Source organism: Pongo abelii, chromosome 11, assembly GCF_028885655.2.
Source record: "Pongo abelii isolate AG06213 chromosome 11, NHGRI_mPonAbe1-v2.0_pri, whole genome shotgun sequence".
In the NCBI taxonomy this organism is placed as follows: Eukaryota; Metazoa; Chordata; class Mammalia; order Primates; family Hominidae; genus Pongo; species Pongo abelii.
In genome coordinates, this window is record NC_071996.2 from 141,726,382 (window position 1) to 141,740,598 (window position 14,217).

The 14,217-nt window shown below is 42.9% G+C and overlaps 1 protein-coding gene across 4 annotated transcripts in view; it reads right to left on the reverse strand.

Moving 5' to 3' along the window:
- Positions 1-14,217, reverse strand: part of ILKAP (ILK associated serine/threonine phosphatase) — a 33,101-nt gene that overhangs the window by 7,221 nt on the left and 11,663 nt on the right. For all 4 annotated transcript variants that reach the window (XM_002813045.5, XM_024243554.3, XM_063713192.1 and 1 more), the window contains 6 exons: positions 12,213-12,332; positions 10,470-10,596; positions 7,522-7,628; positions 6,361-6,454; positions 5,990-6,077; positions 4,404-4,525 (listed from right to left, as the gene is read on the reverse strand). In XM_002813045.5, the coding sequence (XP_002813091.1) occupies positions 4,404-4,525; positions 5,990-6,077; positions 6,361-6,454; positions 7,522-7,628; positions 10,470-10,596; positions 12,213-12,332 (658 nt within the window). The remainder of the gene's footprint in view (positions 1-4,403; positions 4,526-5,989; positions 6,078-6,360; positions 6,455-7,521; positions 7,629-10,469; positions 10,597-12,212; positions 12,333-14,217) is intronic.

The window sequence follows — 14,217 nt, forward strand, 5'->3', positions numbered from 1 at the left end:
CTTCCTTTTTGAGGTTAAATAATATTCTGTTATATCGACATCTCACACGTTGCTTATCTATTCATCTGTGAGTAAACATTTGGGTTGCTTCCCCCTTTTCCCCATGGTGAATAATGCTGCTGTGAACATAGGTGTGCAAATATCTGTTTGTGTCCCTGCTTTGAATTCTTTTGGGTATATACCCAGAGGTGGAACTGCAGATCATATGCTAACTCTGTGTTTAATGTTTGAGGAACTGCCATACTGTTTTCCATAGTGGCTACACCATTTCACATTCCCACCAGCCATGCGCAGCGGTTCTCATTTTCTCCCTGTAATTTATAAAGGGGAAAAAAGCCCTTTATAAATTGGATAAACTGAAAACAATAAACTGAAGAAAAATAAATGGAAAACTAACTAATAATATTAATAACCAAAGTGGCAAAATAACCACAGTGAAAATAGTTATTTCACTTTTGCACACAGTGCCAACAGTACTGCTTTAGTGAGGTATACTCTAAGGACAAGAGAACAGCAAGGAACACAAACTAAAGTTAGGATATTTTTATTTTTTGAGACAGGGTCTCACTCTGTCAACTAGGCTGGAGTGCAGTGGCACAATCATAGCTCACTGTATCCTAGAACTCCTAGACTCAAGTGACCCTTCTGTCTCAGCCACCCGAGTGGCTGGGACTATAGGCGCACACCACCAGAACTGGCTCCATGGTGCTATTTTTATTTTTTGTAGAGATAAGGTCTCACTGCGTTGCCCAGGCTTCTCTCAAACTCCTGACATGGAGCGATCCTCCTGCCTCAGCTTCCCGAAGCACTGGAATTACAGGTGTGAGCCCTCTGCTCCCCTAGTAGTGATAATTTTGATACTATGAAACTGTTTTAACAAATAAATACACTGTTGTTAAGAACCAAGATTTCTAGCATTAAGAGAAATGAGATACAAATATTAAACCAAAGAAGGGAAAACTCTGTAACGTTAAATATGAGTAAGAAATAGTACTCCAAGCTTGCGATTTAAAATGTGTTGTGTTTCCTAGTTCTGCATGTCTTGAGTGGACATAGAACTAATGACACTCCAACTGAACTGAGCACCCGAGAACATGGATTTGGGCTCTTTTTAAAAAAATTTATTCCCTACACTGATGTAAATCAATTATATTATTATTATTATTATTATTTTTAAGACAAGAGTCTTGCTCTGTTACTCAACCTTGAGAGCAATGGTGTGATCTCTGCTCACCGCAACCTCTGCCTCCCAGGCTCAAGCAATCCTCCCACCTCAGCCTCCTGAGTAGGACCACAACTGTGTGCCACCACACCTGGCTCATTTCTCTTTTTTTTATTTTTTGGTATTTCTTGTAGAGATGCGGTTTCACCACAGTTGCCAAATTGGTCTTGAACTCCTATGCTCAAGAGATCCACCCATTTCAGCCTCCCAAAGTGCTGGGATTACAGATGTGAGCCACTGCACCCAGCCTGGATTTTGGTTCTTAAACATTAATATACACATATGAAAAGGACACAGGAACCAGCCAGCAGGAGTTTCCACTGGCCGTATCTGAAATAAAGTGAGCAGCAGAAAACACCATGACTGTGATTACAACACACTGAATAGTCAACTGGCACACAGTGATTCACCAAGGAAGGACGGAGGGAGAGAAGCAGAGTGGTGAAAGAAAAACACTAATTTCCACAACTATAGGTGACTATCTTCCTTTCAAATTGATAAAGGACAGAATGAAACATTGATGCTGCTTTTTTAGAAGAATCTATGATGTTCTCTTATTGATAAGAAGTTTCTTTACAGAATGCCCGCTAATACATGTGAAAAGAATCACAGAATATGAAAATCATCTTTGACATCCCTGACGAAATAATGATTTAGAGATGCTAAGACCATTAGGTGAAAGGCTGACAGGAAACGGAATATTCACAAGGTACCAGTGAACCTCCCCAGATTACTTGCTGATGACACAAGGTAACAGGAGCATCCGGCTGTTACCACCGGAGCCAAGTGCTGGGATTTGGCAACTTAATTAAGGGTCACATTACGTGCCTACTGAAGTGAAGGACTACTGAGTATACAGCATCCCCCATAAAACATTGCTAAAAACATCTCATCTGAATCTAAAGAAGGCCTCGCACCTAACTTCCAGTTTATAGGAAATATACAGAAATAACACTGTAAAAAAATACGCAGGTTCAGAATGTTGGTGACTCTGTACAACTGCTGGCCTATAACATGGTTCAAAGCCTGGTAAGAAATGAGTCTCGGCAGGGTGCAGTGGCTCACACCTGTAATCCCTGCACTCTGGGAGGCCAAGGCAGCCTGGAAAACACAGACAGAGACCCTGTCTCTACCAAAAAATAAAAAAATAGCCAGGCACAGTGGCACATGCCTGTGGTCCCAGCTACTTGGGAGGCTGAGGCTGGAGGATCGCTTGAACCTCAGAGATCAAGGCTGCAGTGAGCTGTGATCGTGCCACTACACTCCAGGCAACAGAGCAAGACACACTCTCTCTCTCTCTCAAAAAACAAAAAGAAAAAGAAATGCCAAGTCCACGGTAGACATGAATGCTGACTAGACCCTGGTTTGAAACAGATACTTTGGGGATAACTCGGGAAATAAAAATATAGACAGGATATTAGATAACCTAACATAACCTAAGGAAATATTATTGTCTTAGGTGTGAAAATTCTCATTAATTATGTCAAGAACGTCCTTATCTTCAGGAGATGCATGCTTAAGTATTTAGGGTGTTATGTCATCATATCTGCAACTTTTAAACAGCTCAACCTGACACACATCTATACAGACTAAACATGATACAATGTTCACTGCTAGTAGATTTGGAAATGTTTGTTTTACTATTGTAAAGTTTCTTCTGTATGTCTGAAAAATTTAATAATAAAAGCTGAGAGTGGGGGAGCCAGCCCTGGCCTCAGGCAGGAGAACACGCCACAAGAGGGCTCTGCTACTCAGGGGCAGAGACCCACGCTGCTGGTCTCTTAGCCTGCAGCTCCCTTTCTCTGAGATGAAGGATTCACCCAAAGCCCACACTGTCAAATGATTTCTCTAAGGCATGTAAACACTTCTCTGAATTAGGTAAGGACTGGGATATAGGAAGCAACTGCAACACAACTGGCCTTACTTTCAGCCATAGGACTGTCAGTATCAAATTATTTTCAAGGAGTTCAGGCAAAATGAATGTAAAACTTACAAGAAAGGGGAGAAGAGGTGATGCTTACACTCACGTTAGAGTCACATTCTCAGGCATGACTGTCCACAATAGTTACCAGGACAGTAGTTACGGTGGCAAAAACTGAGCAAACAGCACTGCTTGAGGCCTGAAACCAGGCCTATAATCCCATCACTGCTCATGTAAACTGCAGCGACCGTGAATGAAACTGCTTCTTACTAACCCAGGAGCTTTTTGAACAAATGCTAAGGGTTCCAACTACTCTCCAGAAACCTCCCTGTACCACTGACTAGATTCAGCCTGGAGCAATAAAAAAGGCTTCCCCAAATGAACAACAGAAGAGAAACCACACTTCAAAGGATAGGTAAGTGCGGTCTTATACTAAGAGGTGACATCTCTCTTATCTCTGGCAGAAAAAAAAATTTTAATAGTCAAACTGTACAATAAACCAGAAAATACTCCTGGTCTAATTCATAATGCAATGTCCTTGAAGAGGAATTCTAAAGAAAAGACTTATGCCCTCCTTTAGCTGCCTTGGATAGAAGCAGATAATAAAACCAGAGCAGACATATGGTTTTCAAAGATTTAAAGAGAGTGAAATGAAACTGCAAAAGACAGAGCCAAGTAAGACATGGTCCTCTGTGCCAGTTGTTCCCAAGAAGTCCAAAGACATTCCTTAACCCGTCTATACAACTTCAGATTTTCTCTCTGGAGAATTCACCTAAAACTGTAACTTATTCAATGCGAAAAGCGACAGTATTTTTTTTTTTTTTTTTTTTTTTTTTGAGATGGAGTCTCGCTCTGTTGCCCAGGCTGGAGTGCAGTGGTGTGATCTTGGCTCACTGCAAGCTCCGCCTCCCAGGTTCACACCATTCTCCTGCCTCAGCCTCCCAAGTAGCTGGGACTACAGGCGCCCACCACCACAAAAAGTGACAGTATTTAAGAAACTTCCTAGGCACAGAGAAAATACTGTGAATGGTAAATATGAATTTGTCCTTTTGCAAATGTAGGGAGGCAAGTTTCGTTCCACGTGGACACATGTGAAATCTACAACAGTCATCCACCTATGTCACCAGTGTTAGATCTCAGACAGAGCCTCGTCACACTGAAGACTACGTAACAGGGAAAGTTCTACTCCTTGAAGGTCTTGGGACCCTTCTACAGCCAACAGCCCTCCTTCCCATGAGCTCCTCTCAGTCCCTTGGTTACCTGACATTTCCTCCAGCCTTCTGTATCCTCATCCGCTCTTCATACTGAGTTGGATTATGCTCTTTGCTGAGGCTTAAGGCTGCATGTTTTTGACTCTCCTCATTGTAACGACACAAGATCGCCTGGGAAGATGGAGATTATAATAGTCATGAAATTCAGTGGGCGCAGAATCTAAAGGTACCAGTTGAAAAAAACAGTTAACAATGGAGTTTGAAGAAAAGAGTTAACAATGGAGTTTCACATTCAGCCTCCTGCTGATAAACGTAAGTTCAGAGAATCAAGCAGCAAAGAAGTGTCAAAGACACAACAGTTAGGGAGAGAGTCGCCCTGGTTTTGATATCAACTCTGGTGCAAACTCTGCTGAATAACTACAGCCAAGCGCTCACTCTGGCTGTTGTCACATTTGTGACATGAAAGGAAGCACTCAACAAGTATCAAGGTCCCTTTTGGCCTGGAGTCTACAAGGCCAGAGACATGTCCATGAGCCTATCGAAGGCAAAGAGGAGGGCAAGCGTTGTGCATGCTGGCCGAGTGCCAGGTAGGCCGTCCACACCAGTGCCTCCAGGTGTTCTCACCCCTGCCAGGCTCATTGTGTCTGTTTTACAGGAAGACACTGAGGCACGAAGAATAAGTAACTCAATAAAGTCAAAGAGCAGAGCCAGGACTCAAATTTGGGTCTGACTCCTAAGTCTTTATTTTTTGCCAATTTTCCTCTTGCTATTTCTGAAGTCATGTGGTCTAAACACATGTGGGCTAAGGCCAGTCTACTAAAGGGTCACCAGAATATAAACTCCACCAGGCAGGAGCTGTCATCTGTTATAGTCCCTGCCATACCCCTAGCCCTTAGTATTTGATGAATCATCCCCCCAAAAGCATTGTGGGGAGAGGTCTAAAGATGCTGCTTAAGTGTGGAGTCACTTGGTTCCTGTGACTGCTGAAGGAGCAATGAGGCCGGCTGAAAAAGTGGCAATGGAACGGAACATATGGTCCTGATGCAGAGGAGGCAGGGTCTGCATCCAGCTTTCCACAGCAGCACCCTGTAGGCTTTACAGCATCCCCACGACTGTCACCAGGGGGAACAACACCCTGGGCTTTCTCTCTCAGCCAGGGACCGGGCTCAGGGGATGAATGGCACCTCATTTGGTATTTTCTAGCTACAGCTCTCAAGTTACTCTGAAATCACAGTAACTTTGAAAGGCAGGGGTTAAAGCTTTTCATTCATTACTGTCTAAGGTCAGAGAAAGGAAATAAAAGATGATTTAGGCTACTTGCATACTGATTACATTCTGATCCACAGCATCACACACACAAACCACGGGAGGAAAAAAGAAACAAAAAAGACGGGATCTGGGTTTTAAAGCACAAGTCTATCATAGGGCATAAGTTCCCCAGAGAACAAACGGCCTCTAGCTGAGCTGCTGTTCCCTTACCCAGAAGTTAAACTGCAGCAGAACACTCTGCAGCAACCCCAGAAGAAAGGTTTCAACCAGACATCATCACTTTAACCTTATTCAACAAGTACGTGCTAAAGTCTTTTCCCCATAAAACGTATTGTCATCTAAGTGGGTGGCTCCAGAGCCACATACCCGACTATCTCCGAGGTTGGCAATATAAAGAATGTTGTCTACAGCCAGAACACACGTGGCAGTGGACCCATCTTTCCAAGCAGGCTTCCTGGGGGGAAACACATCAGAAACACAGTCACCACCAACAGCCTAGCACTTTGAGACTAATTTCCAGAGCTCAATGGGAAGTATCTTATATTTCAAAATGGACCATTTCCTTGATACTTGCTTTTTTTCTGTTTTAGATTTAGCTAATGGTTATAAGAGCTTACTGAGTGCTACGCACTTTTCAGACAGTGAGCAATACTGTTAAACCACATCAGAAGACTGAAATGCATTTAGGAAAACACCACGCACAGTCCACTCAAACTTCATCATCAAGTTATACTTACTGGCTGGAAGCTTGTTTAAGGAACTCTTCATCAGTATGCTTGAAAGTGTCCAAAAGGCATCTCTTCACGGTTTTCTCTACACTGATTACATCTCCTGTTACAGAAGGGCCAAAAGAAAACAATCTCTCAAGGAGGGAAGATTATCCTCCTCCCACTGTCATTTTGGTTTGTTGTTTGTTGTTTGTTTTTTGTTTTTGTTTTTTTTGAGATGGAGTCTCGTTCTGTCACCAGGCTGGAATGCAGTGGCATGATCTCAGCTCACTGCAACTTCCGCCTCCTAGGTTCAAGAGGTTCTTCTGCCTTAGCCTCCTGAGTAGCTGGGAATACAGGCACGCGCGACCATGCCAGGCTAATTTTTGTGTTTTTAGTAGAGACGGGGTTTCACCACATTGGCCAGGCTGGTCTCGAACTCCTGACCTCGTGATCCACCTGCCTCGGCCTCCCAAATGCTGGGATTACAGGCGTGGGTCACCAGGGCTGGCCATTTTGTTTTTGTAATTTCTGCACATCAATTGATTTTCAAGCATGATTAAGAACAATCCCTATTTTTTTTTTTTAATTTCTTTTTCTGAGACTGGGTCTCACTCTGTCACCCAGGCTGGAGTGCAATGGTGCAACTGTGGTTCACTGCAGCCTCAACCTCCTGGGGCTCAGAAAATCCTCCCTCGACAGCCTCCTGAGCAGCTGGGACCACAGGAACATACCAACATATCCAGTTACGTTTTTTTTTTTGTAGAGATGGAGTCTCCCTATGTTGCCAGGCTGGTCTCAAACTCCCGGGCTTGAGTGATCTTCTGGCCTTGGCCTACCAAAGTGCTGTGTGAGCCACCGTGCCCAGCCAGAACAATCTCTGTTTCCTCACATATAACACAGTGCCATTTGAAGTTGGTTTTACTAGTTTTCCAATAAAGGCAATACACTAACTGAACCCAAAGACAATTCACAAAAGGTGCCTATCACTTAGAATCATGAGAAGTGCCATTCTAAGTCACACCTGCATGGCCGCTACTCCTGGAAGCCTTGGAGTCCACTCCTCAGCACCACTCTTAAGACTCATCAATGATTCTCTGCTAAAGCCAAAATGACACATCTGACTGCTTCACACAGCCATCCAAACAGCAATAACCAAAATGAGTATCAACTGATTTAGTTCTGTCTCACCTTTAGGAAATTTTCTGATTAAGTTCTGATGCAAATTCTGTGCGGCAAATTTTGAGGCTCGAATTCCTCCATGTCCATCAAAAACAGCAAAATATGAAACCCGAGTACTGAAAGAATGAATTGAGAGTTAATCAAATTCTCACAGCAAAAATCACACTTTTCCATTAAAGCTTTTAAATTTTGTCTCAAAGAGTGAACATTAGTAAGTCAGAGGAAGTCACACTGGTTAAGACACCAGTCACACTGTTACAAATGGGAAAAAAAAAGGCTTTAACTGAGACAAATATTTAAATAACTTTCACAGCATTTTATCTTTTTTTAAAAAAAAAAAATACTTGTGTGTGGGCCAGGTGTGGTGGCTCATGCCTGTAATCCCAGCGCTTTGGGAGGCCGAGGCAGGCGGATCACGAGATCAGGAGATCAAGACCATCCTGGCTAACACAGTGAAACCCCATCTCTACTAACAATACAGAAAAATTAGCCGGGCGTGGTGGCAGGCGTCTACAGTCCCAGCTACTCGGGAGGCTGAGGCAGGAGAATGGCGTGAACCCAGGAGGCGGAGCTTGCAGTGAGCTGAGATCGCACCACTGCACTTCAGCCTGGGTGACAGAGCGAGACTCCGTCTAAAAAAAAAAAAAAAACACTTTGTGTGTGTGTAGGTGTGGGAGTGTTTCTGGTGAAGACTGCAAGACCTGCTAAAGGTCTAATATTCTAAAAGAGCGGTAACACTTTTCACAGTATTTTACATTAAATGTTTAAAACTCACATTTGCTTCAAAGATCAAGATTTGTTAATTCTGATTTTTCACGACAACAAAACTAAAATTCAGAACTCTGTTCCTATTTAAATCAGATTTGGTTTTAAACATTAAGAAACAGATCAAGTTATTTATCGAAAACAGTAAAAAATACAGTCAAGAAATGCGTTGTTAGGTGATTTGTTGTGTGAACATCATAGAACATATTTACCCAAACTAAGACAGCGTAGCTTACTACACACCTAAGCTACATACATGGTAGGGCCTATTGCTCCTAGGCTAAACTGTATAGCATGTTACTGCACTAAATACCATAGGCAGTTGTAACACACTGGTAGTATTTGTGTATTTAAACATACCTAAACATAGAAAAAGTACAGTAAACATGGTATTATGGCTGAACATGGCAGCTCACGCCTGTTAATCCCAACACTTTGGGAGGTGGCCAAGGCAGGAGGATCACTTGAGGCCAGGAGTTGAAGACCAGCCTGGGCAACATAGCGAGACCCCATCTCTACAAAATTTGTAATCTTATGGGAGCACCGTCACATATGCAGTCCATCACTGACTTGATGTTGTTATTCAGCACATGACTGTATAAGAGCAGGGAGGATATTACAGAATTGTTACTCAAATAAATTTGAAATATCTCATTTTTAAAACCTATCTTACTACTCTTATTCCCATTCCCCTTTCAAATTTTGCCAGAAAACCCACATATATGGAATAAAAGACATCAAATAAACTATTTCAAGAAAAAAAAAACCAAAAATGCCTATGAGAAATGACATTTATTCTAGAGAGCTGCTTTTCTTTCAAATTTTTTGGAATTCCTTTTCAATTTAGGACATCCTGAGCCATGAGAAAAAAACCTCATCTGGTTTATAACTCAGAGCTGTTCTTACTGCCTGTTATTTGCAAGGCATGATTTAGTGTTCCCAATTAAATTTACACTCAAAGGATCTGCCTTCTTGGGCTCCAGAGGTCCCTTTCCTGGTTTTAATGCAAACCCCAGGCTGGGTGTGGTGGCTCCTGCAAGTAATCCCGGCACTTTGGGAGACCAAGGTAGGAAGATGGCTTGAGCCCAGGACTCTGAGACAAGCCTGAGCAACTTAGGGAGACACTGTCTCTATAAAAAATTCAAAAAATTAGCCGGCTGTGGTGGCACATACCTATGGTCCCAGCTACTCAGGATGCTGAGGTGGGAGGACTGCTTGAGCCTAGGAGGTCAAGCCTGCAGTGAACTGTGATTGTGCCACTGTACTCTAGCCTGAGCAAGACAGCAAGACCGTCTCAACGGGTGTGTATCTCGTCCCCTCTACATATGATCAGCTGCTCTGCAGCAGCCATCACCTCATCTCCATGAGCAGATCTCATCTACTGGACAAATGCCATCAGCCCAAACGGCTCCAGCACATTGTATGTTGATGACCAACTGGTGTCAGTAAAGGTACATAATGTATTTATTATGTAATTCTGAATTATGTAACCTATGTAATATATATTATTAAATATGTACTATAATGTATGTTAACAGCCAACTTAATGTCCTACCTTCTGGTTTCTTTTTCTCCAGGCCCAAGAGCTTATCCAGAAGGCTTCATTTTAGTTTGTATAGTTGCAGCTAATTTTTCATTGTCTGTCTTTTCCTTGACATCATTTTGACTTTTGTTCTTCCTGGGCCCTGATTATCTATACTAGCTCTGCTTCATCACCATTCATACTTTAATTAGTGGCTTCCAACTCTTATCTTCTAGGTCATGGATTAAAAATATTCTCTGCCAGAAGCTGCTCAGTTGCTGGTAAGGAGTAACACACGCTGCAGAGCCATGTCATGAAGCGTCATCTCCCGTTCAGCAGGGCTGCTCAACCGCGACACTACTGACATTCCAGGCTGAACAATTCTTTGTTGTGGGGCTGCCCTGTGCTTCTAAGATGTTTAGCAGCATCCCTAGTCTCTACCCACCAGACGCCAGTAACAACTCCCTCCCGCAATTGTGACAAAAATGTACCCAAACACTGACAAACGTCCCCTGGGCGGGGAGCAAAATCAACCCCAGCTGAGAATCACTGATGTAGAATCAAGTGATGTGTTAGATTTTCTAGTAAATACAAACTAGCCAGTCCAAAATGCCAGTCAGAACCCAGGAGATGTTAATGCCAGCCGGGCTTCCTACCACATGAGACTCACATGAGGGACGATGGGGGCCTACACTCCTCGGTGATGTCGTTGAGGATGACGTGGGCATCCTGCATCTCCTCCCTCTCACCCTTCCGCTCAGCCACATAGCCCTTCAGACCAAAGATCACCGAAGAGGCTAAGGAAAAGAGAACAAAAAAGCCAATAGAAAACTGTGCCCAACCCTCTGGAAACCCTAGTCCCAGAGCAAATGAGAGGGAACTATGACTGTCTGACTCAGCAATATCCTAATGGCGCAAACAAATAAGCAATACCCCTTAAGGCATCTCCCCAGCTTCAAGTCTATAACTAAAATCGGAGCACTGTTGGACAGGATGAGCTCTAAGAGGTTGCACAGGGACACGAAAGAGGAGTCAGTGAGCACAAAACAACTCTGTCTAGGGTATAAGTCAAAGCACCAGGGCAAGGGATGTGCTGCCATCCCAGAGAAGTGAGATTCACATCAGGGGAAAGGATCATATGCAAATTAGTCTTGTGATAATTGAATAAGGACAAATGCAAGTCAGTCAGACAAATGCAAGTCAGTAAAGTCTGTCTCAAAAGCCCTTAAGATGCCCTGAAAATACATATTTCCATGTTCAAGGCTGGTGAAGAATTTGAACAAACAGTAAGATCGGTTGCTTTTACTTCAACTGAGGAAGAAAAAGATAAAAGATTCCAATGCAGGCAGAGATCTATTTACATTTAATGGTTAGACTCATTTAAGCTTATTTTCTGATACCTAATGCCAGACAAATAATAAAATGAACACTGTGAAGAGCTGTCTTCTGGGAAGTGACAAGCTAAGCTGAAGATGACATCTTCCCAGCAAAGCTACAAGTGGGTTTTTTCACATACCTCTGCCTGCATCATACAGCTTTCACTGAGGTAATCTGTGACAAAGGACAATGCAGTCAATGAAAATCCCACAGCTCGGGCCGGGCGCGGTTGTTCACGCTTGTAATCCCAGCACTCTGGGAAGCCAAGGCGGGCAGATCACGAGGTCAGGAGATCGAGAGCATCCTGGCTAACATGGTGAAATCCCGTCTCTACTAAAAATACAAAAAACTAGCCAGGCGTGGTGGAGGGCGTCTGTAGTCCCAGCTACTCGGGAGGCTGAGGTAGGAGAATGGCGTGAACCCGGCAGGCAGAGCTTGCAGTGAGCCGAGATGGTGCCACTGCACTCCAGCCTGGGCGACAGAGTGAGACTCCGTCTCAAAATAAAAAAATAAAAAAAAAAAAAAGAAAGAAAATCCCACAGCTCAAGAATACTTTAGTACCACAACTGAAGTATTCTCTTTAGTTAATACTTTTCGTTTTCTTCCTCACTAACTTTGACAAGTTACACAACCGACTACAAATTTCAACGGCTTTTTCCAGGCTTAGGGAAGCTGCCTACTAAGCTAAATCACATAATTCAAAGCACTAATTGACAAACTGCAAACAAAGATTGACTAGGTGGTCAAAAAACTAACCATTCACTGCAGAAGGCTAAGAAAAAAACCACCTGTATTTTTTAACTCTTGAGGAACAAATGTAGGTTTCCTATCTGATCAAAGGTAGGATCAGAGATAGATGTACATGAAAAGAGAAAGCACAGAGAAACTTGGAAATTCATTTGCAAAAAGGGAACCCTACTCATTTCTTAAATACAGACATAAAAAGAAAGTATTATTAGAAAGCTGAAACTGGTTTTGCTCTGGGTTGTTTTAAAATATGAAGTCTAATACATTTGTTTTCAAATTGTCTGAAAACCTTTACAAACTTTCTTTTCCACAAGCTCTTCACTGCCATTCTTCTCTTCCTCGGAGGTTTTTCTCTTTGCTCCTTTCCCTTCATTCTTTACCATCTGGGATATTGACGTGGCAAGAGAACCTGGAAATAAAGTAAAAGCCAGACAGAAACACAGCTGTAGACTGTTGGAAAAAGTCACTAGTAGACTGGGCTTCATCCTAGCACTCAAAGACAAGGTCTTTTCAAGCAAGGACTGGCAGACACAGGCAGACCCAGGAGTTGTGTCTTCATGGTTGGCGGGGGGGGGGTCCCACAGTGAGAGAACATAAAGTTAAGATCCAGGCCCTGAGTCAAACTGACCCTGCTGAAGGGGTTTGTAAAAGACTTTTCCCAGTGGTAAAAATACATGGTTTTTTTCGGCCTGGAGCATATACATGTTTTTATATCCACAGGCTCTTAGTGTTAAACAAACACTTACAAAATCTGTAAGCAAACTAACATATCCTAATCACGTTCCAAAAAGTAACAAGTACCCGAAAAGGCTCAAAATGAGGTAAATGGCAGCCTTTAAGAACTGTAATACATCCTTTCAAAGGCAAAATAAGGCTGCCACAGCTGTTCCCACTAGCAAAAGGATGAATCTGTACTCAAAGCTAAGGGAATCTGCAGTGTATGTGTTTGAAATGAGAAAAGTCAAGTTTCAAAGAGGTGTGCAACTTAACCTTTCAGTCTCAGCTGTCTTCACCCGTGTGTAACATGGTAAGAATACTGTCATCTCAGAGGGATGTTTGAAAATGGGTTAGGACAAGTAGGAAGAGCATTTGTCACAGTGCCTAACACATCAATCTCCAATAAGGGCAGCTGCTGTCCTAATAAATGACTTGAAATGTTCTCTGCATTTAGGTATAAAAGTATGCAATAGCCAGATGCAGTGGTACATGCCTGCAGTCACAGCTACTTCCGGAGACTGAGGCAGAAGGATCACTTCAGCCCAGGCATTTCAGACTTGCCTGGGCAAAGTAGTAAGACACTTCTCTTAAAAAAAAAAAAAAAAAAAAAAAAAAAAAAAGGATGCAAGTACTTATTTACTTACTCAACCTACTCTTTGCCAGACATTTCTTTTTCTTTTTGTTTTTGACACAGGGTCTCATTCTGTCACACAGACTAGAATGCAGTGGCATGATCATAGTTTACTGCAGCCTCCAACTCCTGTGTTCAAGTGATCCTTCCACCTCAGCCTCCTGAGCAGCTGGGACTGAAAGCAGGAACCACTACTAGACCCAGCTAATTTTTTAATTTTTTTTGTAAACACAAGGTGTCTTTTTTTTTTTTTTCTTTGAGACGGAGTCTACTCTGTCGCCCAGGCTCGAGTGCAGTGATGCAACCTCAGCTCACTACAACCTCCACCTCCTGGGTTCAAGCGATTCTCCTGCCTCAGCCTACAGGTGTGCACCATCACACCCAGCTAATTTTTGTATTTTTAGTAGAGACAGAGTTTCACCATGTTGGGTAGGCTGGTCTCGAACTCCCTGTGTCAGACATTTCTTAGTGCTGAGGAAAAAGTAATGAAAATGTTCCTGCCCTCAAGAAGCGTAAATTAGTTGCACAAGGCCCTATTTCTGCAACAGTATAACATAATACACATATGCATCCTGCATAATCCAACACAGATGTTTCCAACAGTATCTCTCCCAAAGGTCTCCATTAGTGTCCTGTGGCTTACTGTACAGGTTCCAGTTTTCCCCATATGGATGTGAAACTATCTTCCTTTAAAATTCCCAAACAGATGGCCAGGTGTCGTGGCTCACACCTGTCATCCCAGCACTTTGGGAGGCTGAGATGGGCAGATCATCTAAGGTCAGAAGTTCAAGACAAGCCTGACCAACATGGCAAAACCTGGTCTCTAATTAAAATACAAAAAATTAGCCGGGCATGGTAGTGCCTGTAATCCCAGCTACTTGGGAGGCTGAGGCACGAGACTCACTGGTAACCCAGGAGGCGGAGGCTGCAGTGAGCTGAGATCTCG